At 45.1% G+C, this 13,894-nt stretch overlaps 1 protein-coding gene across 1 annotated transcript in view; it reads left to right on the forward strand.

The window, feature by feature from the left end:
• Positions 1-12,569, forward strand: part of PCGF6 (polycomb group ring finger 6) — a 30,094-nt gene extending 17,525 nt beyond the window's left edge. The window contains exons 8-10 of the mRNA XM_044297655.1: positions 2,009-2,107; positions 4,672-4,758; positions 11,079-12,569. Of these exons, the coding sequence (XP_044153590.1) occupies positions 2,009-2,107; positions 4,672-4,758; positions 11,079-11,135 (243 nt within the window). The 3' untranslated portion in view covers positions 11,136-12,569. The remainder of the gene's footprint in view (positions 1-2,008; positions 2,108-4,671; positions 4,759-11,078) is intronic.
• Positions 12,570-13,894: the final 1,325 nt, after the last annotated feature.

The following is a 13,894-nucleotide window of genomic DNA, read 5'->3' on the forward strand; positions in this document are numbered from 1 at the left end:
GAGTTCTGGCACTAACCGAACGCTGCAGTGACTGCATAAATAATTAATATCCTGATTATTTACACTGCAAAGCTCAGAAAATTTCCAGAACATTGCGAGAGGAGCGGATCGTATTCTCATAGATGGTAATGACGCAGCATTAAAGTGACAAGCTAAGCTGTGTCTTTGGAAAGCACGTATCTGGCAGATGCACCGTCATTTATTATCCTCTGTCTAAATGGGCAGATGATGACCTTTGCTTTAGTTTTACTCCTCCGAGCGGCGATCCCAGCAGCTGTCGTCTTGGAACAGTGGGACCGCCATGGATGGCTAGAACAGGGTACCCCAGTTACCCAACCACACAACAAAGAGGAGTTACTTGTGCATTTCCTATACTTGTTTTGGTTGGATCGACCTTCTTCGCTCTTATTTAAAGGGGTTAACTAGTTTAGATTACTAGCTGCACATGTGTTGTGGACAGCATATGTACAGCTGGTAATAAGTATTATTAAACCATTGGAACCAAAAGTTTGAGACTATTTCATATTTACATGTAGATCCGCTGACCTGACTTTTTGGCACCACTATTCTGGTGCAAGGGCCCTGATAAACCTTCCCCAGTGTTTCAAAGGGGTTGTGTCGCTTCAGCAAATGGTATTTATTATGTAGAGAAAGTTAATACAAGGCACTTACTAATGTATTGTGATTGTCCACCGCTCGTTTCCATGGTTACGACCGCCCTGCAATCCATCAGTGGTGGTCGTGCTTGCACACTATAGGAAAAAGCACCAGTCTATGTGAGCTCCGACTGTCCTGGCCACCAGAGAGGCTGACTCTTTTTTCCTATAGTGTATAAGCACGACCACCGCTACTGGATCGCAGGGTAGTCATAACCATGCAAACAAGCAGAGTATAATGTGATCGAAAATTGAATCAAGCCAGCAAACAAAGCAATATGAATAATAATACATTAGTAAGTGGTCCTCTACGTGATAAATGCCACTTGCTGAAGTGAGACCCCCCCTTTAAGTCTCTCCGTAAGAGTTCACATAGTGCAGGTCAGAAAAGTGTTAACGGGGTTGGCCCATATCGCACTTTGGCATATCGCTAGGATATGCCATCAGTGTTGGATAGGTGCGAGTCCCACCTCTTGGAGTAGTACCTGTCTCTAGAACATGGCCCCAAAAGCGAAGAAGAGTGCACCGCGCATGCACCTCATGCTTTCTATTTACCTCTATGGGAGTTCGAAAAAGAACTGGAATTCCCATAGAAGTAAATGGAGAGCATACCGCGAAGGCACCGCTCCATCCGCCTCTGAGAGTAGAGGAAAAAACTGAGTTGGCTCTCCACTATTTTCAGCACTCCCATAGGAGTGAATGGAGGGTGGCTGCATTTGCAGGACCCGCACCTATCCGGTATTGGTGGCCCATCCTAGCGATATGCCACCAAAGTGCAAGATGGGCCAACCCCTTTAAATGATGGCTGTGATGTCTGTGTGTACTGACTGCAGCAGTCTTAAAGGGTTGTCCTCAAGTTTTACTAAGTCAAGTAACTGCAGTAAAGGTTATTAACATGGCAGTTCTCCCTCTGCTCCAGCGCTGGTGCTCCAGGGTTCCCCTGCTTTCTTTTGCAGATTTTCCTGCAAGGATATTGTGTTGTATGTCCACATAACCCCTGCCGTCAGCACCCTCGTGCCATCCATGCCAGCCTCACCACGCATGCATGTGATAGAGGAGAGGACAGGACTAGGGGCGCCCCACAAAAATGCAGTTTGAGCGTTTCATGTACAGGGCTTCAATTACTTCTGTCCTCTGAATTTTGCAAAAACCTACACCCCAGTGGCACAGACCCTGACACATTGTGATAGCAGCGTCCACTATCTGCATGTATCTGACGTGAACCATGCAGCCATTTAATAATAATCATTAATCTTGTACGTTTTACGTGCTTCCCGACTAAACATCCCAATTCTGTGGCTTGTACACACCAGCACTGATATACTCGCCCCTCTCGTTTATTTCTCCATTAGCCTTTGGAGAAGAAATTTGTGCGCGTGTCTGGAGAAGCTACTATAGGACATGTGGAGAAATTCCTGAGACGGAAGATGGAGTTGAACACAGCCTGTCAGGTGAGTGAACCCGTGCCGGAGTCTGGAAGCTGACTACTCTTATGGAAGCCGTCGTTTCGGCCATTAAGGTTGTCACCCACCTTTTTAAGGAAGTAATGAATGAGCTGCTTAGAAATGAAAGGGAGCCGTATGCTCATTTGTGGCGATCAGGCCAAGAGTGAGCACATGATCGCAACTCTATATGCCAAAACCACGTGATGCTTCTCACCCAGTCAGGCCAGAGGTTTGCTGCTCTTATGGCTGCTCTATATTCTAAGGAGCAGGCTGGTGGCAGATTGCCTATATTTGTGTCCCAGGGGCTTTGGGTCTCCAGGAAGGATCAGCCAATTTGTGTCCTGCAGTAATGAATGTGAGAGATAAATCCTCTTAGCTCGTTTCCTCTGTGCCTTTCTCTTATAATTTATGATTATCACATGTAATTATCTCTTACAGATGATCTCTGCAAGAAACTGAATGTTTCTCAGAATAAATGGCGTAGAAAAAATGTTTCAATCAGCTTGTCCAATAGCAAAAACATACATTACATTCTCTGCCGCACCTTCCCCTTTGAGTGTTTTTTAAAAAAAAATTTTTTGTCTGCTGTCACCAAACTGTTGTATTTCCGTATATTCCCACAGGGTATTTGTGTACGTGGTATCTCTTATGTCTTGATATCATCACTATTTAGTTTAAAGCGACATAAATACAGGGCACTGTACATCCGAAAAGGGATCACAAACCTAATGTTAAACAAGTACATAAAACCGCAACTGGCACAGAGGGTGGAGGACCCTGCCCGCGAGGGCTATTCCACAAGGAAATTGGGAAGGAGCTGGAAATGGCTCAGATGGCTGTGTAGTGACAGTAGGGATATTGTAGACTGTAAGATGGGTTTTCAGGTTGCTTTTTGCTGTGTTTCCTTAAAGGGGTTATCCAATATCATACAACAGCCCCCCATATGCCAGGCCGCTCATATACTTACCCCCCGTTCCCTGCACTGCTCCTGATCCCCGCACCGCTGCTGCAGCGTCACCCGCGATGCTATGGAGGATCGTCCCTGTCACCGCCCGCCATTGGCAGCTCCCCCTCGACATTGGATGTTTTCATCAGTTTACAGGGAAAAGCAGCAGCGACGGTTCGACCGGGAGCGGCGCAGGGAGCGGGGGTAAGTATATTCCCTCTGAGGGGCCCGGCATATGGCGAGGGCTGTTGTGCGATATTGGATAACCCCTTTAAAGGCGTTTTCCAGTTTTTTCAACCTGTTCTCATATATATCAAACTCCTGCGGTCACTAATCTTCTTATATAGTGCTTATTGTTATATATATAATGTTACTGTAGGGCCCAAATCTTTAGATCAGAGTCAGATGGATGGAGTAGGTGGCATCATCAGATCTCCAGTCACCGGTGCAGGAGATTCTGATGATGCCTCTCAGACTGGATGCAGCAGCCAGTGTGACAGGGCCGGGGCACCCACATTCTGGGATCCACATCTATGAGAACACTCTTTTAGATCCCAAGGGTTTGAATGGGGCATTGCACCATTGTATAGAAAACTGTATGTATAAATTGATCAATACTTGTGTTTTCCCCTTACTGAAGTTAAAGGGGGTTGTCTCATCTAAGACAATGGGGGCATATCGCTAGGATATGCCCCCACTGTGTTATAGGTATGGGTCCTACCGCTGGGACCCGCACCTATATTGGGAACAGAGCCCCGCAAAGTGGTGGCTAGAGGACTCCGATCCGGCCAGCACCAAATGCTCTCTCTCCATAGAAGTGGATTGGAGCGCACAGCGCATGACCGGCCACCGCCCCATTCACTTCTATGGGCTAAAAAATAAATGGCGCGCGGCTACCCATGCTCCACTACTTTCAGGGCTCCGTTCTTGATAAAGGTGTGGGACCCGCACCTATAGGACAGTGGAGGCATATCCTACAGATGGGACAACCCCTTTAATGCCACACCTAGAGCTGTGCCGTTTATGCTCTGAAATGGATGTAAATCTGCACAGATCCCTATTTTATAATGTTGCACGCTTGTTGCTGTGATAACATACAAAAGCAGCAAACAGCGGCAGTGTAATGCCAGCGTCTGCACTGCCTCAGCCTTCTCTTCACATCCCTTCTCACTGCAGCAGACGTTCAGGTTCGGCTTGAAGATACTTTTTTTTATTGCAGAGGTGGCTGTCATCAGTTCTGCCTTCTCTGGTGATTCTATCACATTTTACATTTGCAGTAATTTCTTTAAAGGTCTTGTAAGGATGTGCAGCTCCTCCGCATTTCGCTCTGTATGAATAATTAAGAGTACCGTGCACAATGCCAGCGTGCCGTGATGAAATGTTTTAAACATGAGTTCCAGACTCTCTCTGTGTAAGGCTTTCTCAGTAGGTGTCTCATCTGCTGTATATAGGATTCGGTATGTACTAAAACACTTCATCCTGCCACAGAGACCACAGCTCAGGAAGTCTGGCAGAAGTAGAATTGTTCTTGATTTGCCAGGTGTTGGTGGCTTCGCTAGTTTTTGTTGCCTTATAACCATCTAATTGTCTAATGCTTTTTTTTCTCTTTTTGGATCATTGCCAGGTGGACATTATATGTGCAGATCACCTTCTGGAACATTACCAGACGTTAAGAGAAATCCTTGCTGAAATTGGGAAAAATGCTGTTCAGGTATAGTATAACTGCAGTAACTATATGTGCTGGATATTAAGGGTTTATTTTACAAGTGCAAAGCAAATCTGCGGTCAAAATCTGGTATTTTATTACGGCATAGGACAGGGCTTGACAAATTTCCTTGGAATCTAGGGGCCAGCGAAAAAAGTTAGGAGCCGTTTTTTTTTTACCTTTTTATAAAGCCTTTTTTTTCAGCGACAAAAATAACACCTCTTAAATTAACATATGAAGAAGTCTAGACCCAAACAACATGGGCATTGTTTATTATCAGTGTGCTGTGATGTCACTGTGTGTGTAATCCCCGCGCTGTGACGTCACTGTGTGTGTAATCCCCGCGCTGTGACGTCACTGTGTGTGTAATCCCCGCGCTGTGACGTCACTGTGTGTGTAATCCCCGCGCTGTGACGTCACTGTGTGTGTAATCCCTGCGCTGCAGCTGACTGAACTGAGATCCCTTCCCCAGCCAATACCAGCAAAATGGATACATTTTTACCCAAAATCCACACGGAAATTAACCTACTGTGCACAATTCAAATCTGCACCGTGGTAATATAGGATTTTACCACGTGTAACTGAATTCCACAGAAAATCCACACGCTACATGTAGAGTTTGATATATCAGATGATTTAGCCATTTTGGAGTCTTATGACAGCTCCTTGGAGACCTGTGTGGTATACAGGCTGTCACCCAGCTTTCCTGGAGACCTGTGTGGTATACAGGCTGTCACCCAGCTTTCCTGGAGACCTGTGTGGTATACAGGCTGTCACCCAGCTTTCCTGGAGACCTGTGTGGTATACAGGCTGTCACCCAGCTTTCCTGGAGACCTGTGTGGTATACAGGCTGTCACCCAGCTTTCCTGGAGACCTGTGTGGTATACAGGCTGTCACCCAGCTTTCCTGGAGACCTGTGTGGTATACAGCCTGTCACCCAGCTTTCCCGGAGACCTGTGTGGTATACAGCCTGTCACAGCGCGGGGATTAATGACTGCAGCAGGTGTGCAGCTCCCCCCTGGGTTCATGGCCTGGGCAGGCAGACATTACAAACTTAGTGCAGAGCGCCTCATTTACAGCAGCAGAGCCGGCCGGATTGTCTTACCTCCACTTGTCCGCGAGTGAAGCGCCGCTACCTGTGCTCCCGCTCTGCCTCCCCTGCACTAACTCCTCTCTCCCCGCCGAGGCTCCTGACCGGCACACGTGCTCTGATGATAAGTATCGGCCGGGCTCCTGTAAGGGCTTCGCCATTTTTAACTGCCCTGGAGATGACGCACGCTGCGACCGATGGCGAGAGAGAGTGGCCAAACCACGATGGAGCCGAAAGCTGAGGGGTCCAGGCAGGGTGGCAGTCCGAGCCTGGGCGCGCCGCGCAAGTGATAAAAAAATAAAAAAAAGTTTCATTTTGCTAGCGGTCCTAACCCTCCAGTGTCTGCGCCCGGCTGCTGGGCCTATTTTCAAGCAGAGGCAAATACCCAGGCGCCAGGGCAAAATTCCTAGTCGCCATGGCGACCTGGCGCCTGGGATTTGTCGAGCCCTGGCATATGCTGGACACCGCCGGCAACTGACGAATCCCATTCATGATAATGGGGTCGCCTAGTTTCTAGCAGAAATACCAGCCTTCTGCATGCAGCTGCATTTTGACCTTTTTCATATGTTCCAGAACCTCCTCCTCAGGCCCTAATCTAGCCTAAGCCAATTAGAGGGTTGAATAAACACCTAGGTATACCAAATTCAACCTTTTTATGTCTCGGTTGATTCAAAGGACTCTTTAAAACACTCTTGGCAGCAACCCAAGTCATCATAAAAATATATTCCTTTCTGACCCCTGCCGGCAATCGGACAGATCCCTGGATCAACAATGATGGCACAAAAGTATGATTATCATCTCCTCTCTGGGATGAGCCCCATGAATCCTCAGTGTTTGGCTGGAGTAGGGCACCTCACTAATTTGTCATTTGGAACTTTTTGAATATCTTGCGTAAAAATAATACAGTTGGTTGAATTCTTTCACGTTTTGCAATTTGCATACAGTGAAGAAAATGTCCATGTTCTGCTTTTTGTTCCGTTGACTGCCTTGTGAATAATGTCCACTGCAATGTGTGCGCAAACAAATCTCCCTGCTCTCTGCAAATCACGATGCCGGAGGGAGCTGCGGAGCAAGCAGTCAGTTACAGCTGACAGTTTTAGTACAGACACGATCTTTGCTGGCTCACAGCTAATTGCATTGTGCCGCTAATTGTTGTTTTACTGGATAGATCTTCACTGTCTGCTGAGTCTTTCCTAATCTTAGCTGTTCTTAGTTTGCTGGAAAGAGGGAAATCCCTGCTCATAATAGACAAGCAAGTATGAAAATATATATTGGCTATGCTATATGTAAAGGAACACCTTGCAGAAAATATTGAAAAGTATAGGGGCACATTTATTTAGACTGGCGTGTTAGATGCCGGTTTTAATAAAGCCCCTGTGCTGACGGTGGATCTGCCAAAGTTATGACGCAGATTGCGGTGTCTGAGATACGCCTGATTCAGGCGTATTTCAGTATAGTAAATGACCCCCATGGTCCTTTGGATCAGATTAGGCAGGCTCGTCTTTGCATCCCCTGCCTCCCACAGGTTCTCCTTCCTTAGACCACTTTTGGTGAACGTTAACCACTGGATACTGGGAACATCTTACACAACCTGCTGTTTTGGAGATGCTTTGACCCAGTTCAGCCCTTATGCTTGCCAATGTTTCCTGCTTCCAAGACCTCAAATTCAAGATCTGACTGTTCACTTGCTGCCTGATATATCGGACTCCCTGGTCAGGTACCACTGCCACGAGATATTGTCATTCACTATATAACATGTTCTCCAGAACAGACGATTGTACGGACCTAATTATTGTAAAAAGAATTGCAGGAGTCTCTAATCAGCAAGTCTAGATAAGTGAATGTTGCCGCGCAGTAGAGCAGCAAGCTCGGCATGAGCGATTACTTCTTCTAATACTTTCTTCAAATTTTTCCAATCCGCAGTTATTATTCTTAACAAGCAGGATAAAAGAACTAATTTATGATACGCGCTGAGTGAAAACCGTGTACGTTCATATGGTTTCTGAAGAACAATTGGAGAAGCGTTTGATAACGTACTAAAGTAAAGGTCGTATTAGACCTACAGATTAATCGGGCGGGAGGGAAGCGTTCCTTCCCGGCAATCGCCTGCTCACTAGCGGAGGAGACCACCGCTATTACATGCAGTGATCTCCTCCACAGTATGGGGAGGGGCGATCATTAATGCCATCGCTCCTCCCCATACTGGCTAGTTGTTGGATTAAGCTCCATTCACACGTCCGTGATGTGTTGCGGACCCGCAATTTGCAACACACCAGCCCGGCGCCCCCATAGAAATGCCTATTCTTGTCCGCAAGCTGCGGACAAGAATAGGACATGTTCTATCTTTTGCGGAGCTGCGGACCTGAAGATCGGGGACGCGCTCCGCAATTGCGGATGCAGACAGCACACTGTGTGCTCTCCACATCGATTCCGTCCCCATAGAGAATGAATGGGTCCGCACCCGTTCCGCAAAATTGCGCAATGGATGCGGACCCATTTTGCGGACGTGTGAATGGAGCCTAAGACAGCACAATCTGCTGCCAACAGACTATTTTTAATCCTGTTTGAAAGATTTGGATTGCCCAGTGAACAAGTGTTTGCTTGTTCATCGGGTAATGTGCGGCAGTATTACACTGCCAGATCATCGCCAACATGCGTTACTACATATGTTCGTTAGTGATGATCTGGCAGACGAATACAGCCTTAACAATCTGGCAGCACAGCCGGGAAGGTGACCTTTGTTTCAGAAGGAGTTCACAATTAAGGCAAGGCTCCGGCCTTTATAGGGAACTACGTTGCACACTCCATAAAAAGAGGATGTATTGCATTTCTGTGTAACCCTTGTTGGGGGCAGGGTGGGCAGACAATGTATTCCATTTCTCTGTAATGCTTGTTGGGGGTGGTGTAAACAGCCAGTCCATACACTTTGCTTTGTAATATGTGTGCATAGGAAGCACAGCGTGATCCATACAGTTAAAGTTCCCGACCCCTTGAAAATCCACAGGGGGCTGCGAATGAATACAAATAGCAGATAGTCTTATAACTGTCACCCCCTTCCCCCCCATTGCACATCGCTGCTGTCAAATATGCAGACATCCAGGGACAGCTGGAGTGGGATTGGTGGGGGATGCAAAAGGTGCATGATATTATTTTAACCCATTTAGGGTTGCTAAATGTCAAAAAACACTAACCTTGACGGGTTGTGATAGTTGTTGATAATGTATTTTGGCACCCAAAGTATTTAAAAGGCATGGCAAAAAAATATGTCAAACTCGCATTGTCGTAAGTGCAGACCAATGGAAATGGAGGAGCGCATTTATCATATAAGCAATTTTGGCAAATTTTTTATTTGTAGCACAGACTAACAGATGTCGCTTTGAAGCAATCCCCTAGAGGTGTGTGTGTGAGACGAGAGATAACATTTTAGGGATTGAATAGTTAAAAGGATATCCAAATGTTTACAACAATTTAATCTCACTGTTTTATGTATACAGCTGCACGTGACCCTATAGCCATGTGTTATTCCACTACCTCTGCCCCCTCTTATTAAAGGGAATGTGGCATCAGAAAATGAACTCTTGTTAAAATCATGTTATTATGTTAAACATTGTCGCTACGATGCTCCCCGCTCTGATCTGGTACCTAATAAGGTACCAAAAGATGAGCTTAAGAGATTTTTACTTACTATGTAATTAGTGGTAATAGGTAGTTAGTGGCTCTACCGGTTGGGTAGATATAGTGATGGTGCTCACTCCGTAACACACCCTATGTCGCTAAAGCACAGAAAGAATAAAATATGATAGTTGGAAAATATCTGTTACTACATGGACCTGATATGTTTTAAATAAATTTATGGGAAAATATATGGTCAAATAAACAATGAATAAAATAAAAAAAATGGAATAAGCAATAACAGTAGTATTTGAATAATATCTCCACCCTATAGAGACATAAAAAAATTTTGCGTATCCATCCACTATATTAATCGCTTGCAGTTAATAAATCTCCAATCTATAAATCTCCACATGCAATAATACAGTCATAGTATATATATGAGTGGAGATGGTTTGTATCTGTGTCCACTTGTAGTGGTCGTTAGTCTGGTCCTGCCACAGACAAACCATATCCCTTATTGCAGGATTGATGGACAGTTGTTAGTTGTCTGGTTGTGAAAAATTGCATTAGTGACAGTAACCCGATGTTCACTATATGCTTGTATTGCTCCACGTGCGATGTTACAATGTTAGTATTCACTTTGGCATTCCCAGCAGTAATTCGTTAGTTTACTTCTGCATCCTTATTATAATTGCGATATTGTACGTTACCGATCCTGTGCCCGTCTCTGTACCCCGTCTCAGTCCTCACTGCTGGTTGGAGGTGTATGTGCTGTCCCGCTTGCCGGTCTACACACGTGGCGTCCCGAGTGGTTCCTTAGCTTTAGCGCTGATTATCCCGTGCTGCAAATATTGCGGTGGCACTTATCTAGAAGGTTAACCACTGAAGAAGGAACATCTTAGTTCCCTCACTTTGGGGGAAGTGCGTCTTATAGTCCAAAAAATACGGTAGATGGTGAGAAATTAAAAAAAATTCCCAAACATTTAACATAAAGTGTAAAACAATAGGTCATTTTTTTTATTCCCTTTTTTTTTTTTTTAAGAGGGGGCAGATAAAAGGAAGGCATTAACATGTGGCTGCAGCCAGAAGCTATAGAGCAGGGATGCTCCACCTGCGGCCCTCCAGCTGTTGTAAAACTACAACTCCCAGCATGTCCGGAAAGCCTACAGCCGAGCATGATAGGAGTTGTAGTTTTGCAACAGCTGGAGGGCCGCAGGTTGAGCATCCCTGCTATAGGGGAAAGCTAGTTGGAATATTTGGTAGCATAGTGTCCTGTGAACTGATTCAAAGAAGGGTTTTCCTGCAGAGAAATTCAGGACTGGCTGGGAGGACCGGATGCCAGCTGGCAGACAGCCTTTTGGCCAGTGACCAGTAGACACGGGTGCACTGGGACAGGATAGGAGACTCTAGTATTTTTTCACATACATTTATCAACTCTTGCATCCATTTGTCATGGGAAATAATACCGCAGCACATTCCCATGGGCTGTTCTCTCTCACTTTGCGTGGCTACCATGCTTCTGAGCTCACTCCATGCCGGCTGTCCAGATACTTGACTGTGATGTCACTACTATTATCTCCTATTATTTTGTGCATCCACGTTTTGCATTGTTTATTTTCAGGATGGTTTACTGGTCCTTCATTTTGGTGTGGGGCTGTCTCCATTATCATTGACTTGAGAGGATTCCTAAGAAAGGACGTATTCTCCAATGAGCTCTGTGTGAAGACTGCACTAAGAAGAAAGATGTCGCTCCTCTATTGCACTGTGAAGATCTGGGATGAGCACCCTGGCTGCGGATGTCGTCAGTAACCCAAGCATCATTACCGACATCTTATCGATGGTTATTTGATGCTTGTCATACATAGATGTCGATATTGCATCGTTTTTCTCTTTCAATCAACTTACTATTTGCCTTGATGTCAATCAGTCACCTGCAACCATGTGGCTGTCTCTTGGGAAGTTTCTGTCAACTCCTATTAGAGCTTGTTGGGAGTTGTAGTTGCCCAGCAGCAGAGAGCCACTGTTTGCAAACCACCGATGTCAGTTTGCACTGCAAAGACAAGTATACCAAATAACGATCTGCCTTAAAGTTGTCCGTGGACGCGTTTCGCAGAGACCCTATCATTTACATTATTAATGTGAAACTGGGCAAATTTGGGCTATTTAGGGGCTCCGTATTAATGGTTTGACGCCAGGGCTCTGCGGCTGCGTAATACTAATGCTTTTAGCTTCACACTGTATTTGGACCAGAAATCTGGGGCAATTAGCTGATCACTGTTATGTGCAGCATCCATAGGGTGGGCAGAACAGGAAGTCTGAAGGGTGAAGATGCAGCCCATAGCTGCAGAGCACTGAGTGATATCAGAGAGGTAGGGGCATCCTTTTGGCAAAGGTTTCTTAATGACCTATTATGCTAAATGACCCTAGTAAGTTAATTTTACTCATTATAAAAATTGAGCCACAGTTTTACTTTTTCAAGGAGTTGTTCGAGATAAATAAAAACTCCGGCAGACCTGTGAATGCTCTAAGATAACTACAGAATTGATACTCGCCCCTTTTCTCCGCTGCTTCTTCCAGCACTGAACTCTGGTCCTGCCCTCTTCTTGGCTGCAGCGGTGACTTACCATGCAGCCAGTCACTGGTCTTAGCAGTATACGGGATGACACCGCTGCAGCCAGTCACTGGTCTTAGCAGTATACGGGATGACACCGCTGCAGCCAGTCACTGGTCTTAGCAGTATACGGGATGACACCGCTGCAGCCAGGAAAGCAAACAGTAGCGGGAAGGACAGGAGGTCAGTGCTGGAAGCAGCAGGGAAGAAAAGGGGTATCAATTCTTTTGTTATCTGACAACCATTTACAGGGGCTGCTTGAGTTTGTATAAGTCAGACAACCCCTTTAAGTAAAGTATACGTGGAATTGATATTTTCTGCAAAGGCACACAAAACTAATGTGTGAAGGCAGAAATGCATTAATTTACAGCTTTGTAAAACACAGAACTGCTGCATTTGCATTTTGTATTTCACAGAAATCTATTTGTACCACGTTTATTGCATTGGGAAGAGAATATATGTTCTCTTTAATGTATATACTTGTAATAAAGCCAATTTAATGAGAAAGTAAGCAGTTTTTTTAAAATATTGCACCCTCATGATTTTTCACAGTTCTGTTCGATCTGGCGCATAACCACAGTAGGTGCAAAAAATGCGCAGACCTGGTCACATACGCTCTGCTCCAGTGCATGGTTTGAATGCGACTGCGAGGGGTAAGTCACTCTCCGCTCACTCAGTCTTCTACTCAACTTCAACTGAGGCTGTAATTTGAGCATACGGCTACATGCACACGACCGCGCCGTGTTTTGCAGTCTGCGGAATGGAATGGGCCGCCTATTATAGATATGTCTGTTCTAGGACATGTTCTATTTTATTTATATTTTTAATTTTGCGGGGCCACAGAACGAGAAATGGATACGGACAGCACACCGGTCTTTTGCGACCCCACTGAAGTGAATGGGTCCACATCTGAGCCATAAATAATGCAGCGCGGATGCGGACCCTAACAACGGTGATGTGCATGAAGCCTAAATCACAACCCAACAAAGTTGACACCCCAAATACACACTGCCACGTCTTTCTAATTCTGTGGACCCGATAAGAAACCCTACATGCACTCTGCTCTTCATTAGTCAACCGCCTAAACACACTGAAAGGCTATGGATTCTTTTAGAGCATACAAGAACCAAACGTAAGAAAGTTTTAAGCTTTCAAAGAAAAGGTAAGCTGTTCACAGAAGAAAATGAAATGCAATCAAACCGTTCAATCAAATCCCAGAAGGCCTGACACAAGCTGTAGTCTTGGAGCATAGGAAAGCAAAAGTAAAAACGTCTGACCCTGACATATGTGAAGTCCGCTTTAGTGCTAAAAACATTATATAGGATCATTACTTGGTTCAGGTTTTGGAATTGCCTGTTAACTTAGGCAAAAAAATGGGCTACTACTGGACAGCACGTAATAAAGGAAGAAGAACCATGAGTGACAAATTCATGGATCCCATGTAAAATCTATTCCTCAGAGGTCAAACACATATACTTATTTACCATTGATAAGAAATAGATTAAATGGGTTTTAGGGGTGTTTAATATGGATGGTGCTCACTGGAGCCTCTTCAAACAGCTGATCTGTGGGGGCGCCGAGAGCCAGACCCCCCCCCCGCAGTAATCAGATATTAATGAATTAACCTGTAAATAGGGACATCAATATTAAACACCCTGTTTAACTATAAATCTGCAGATTTTTCCAGATATGTGATATATTGATTGGTTCCAAAAACCATGCTTGGAATGAATGACAGTCCTCATTATTTTCCTATCCTTCTGACAAGACTATAGCAGCTCATAAAGTCTGCGGGATTATATTGTCCCGTAAAGCCGGTGCCATAT

This window comes from Bufo gargarizans, chromosome 6, assembly GCF_014858855.1.
Source record: "Bufo gargarizans isolate SCDJY-AF-19 chromosome 6, ASM1485885v1, whole genome shotgun sequence".
Classification (NCBI taxonomy): Eukaryota; Metazoa; Chordata; class Amphibia; order Anura; family Bufonidae; genus Bufo; species Bufo gargarizans.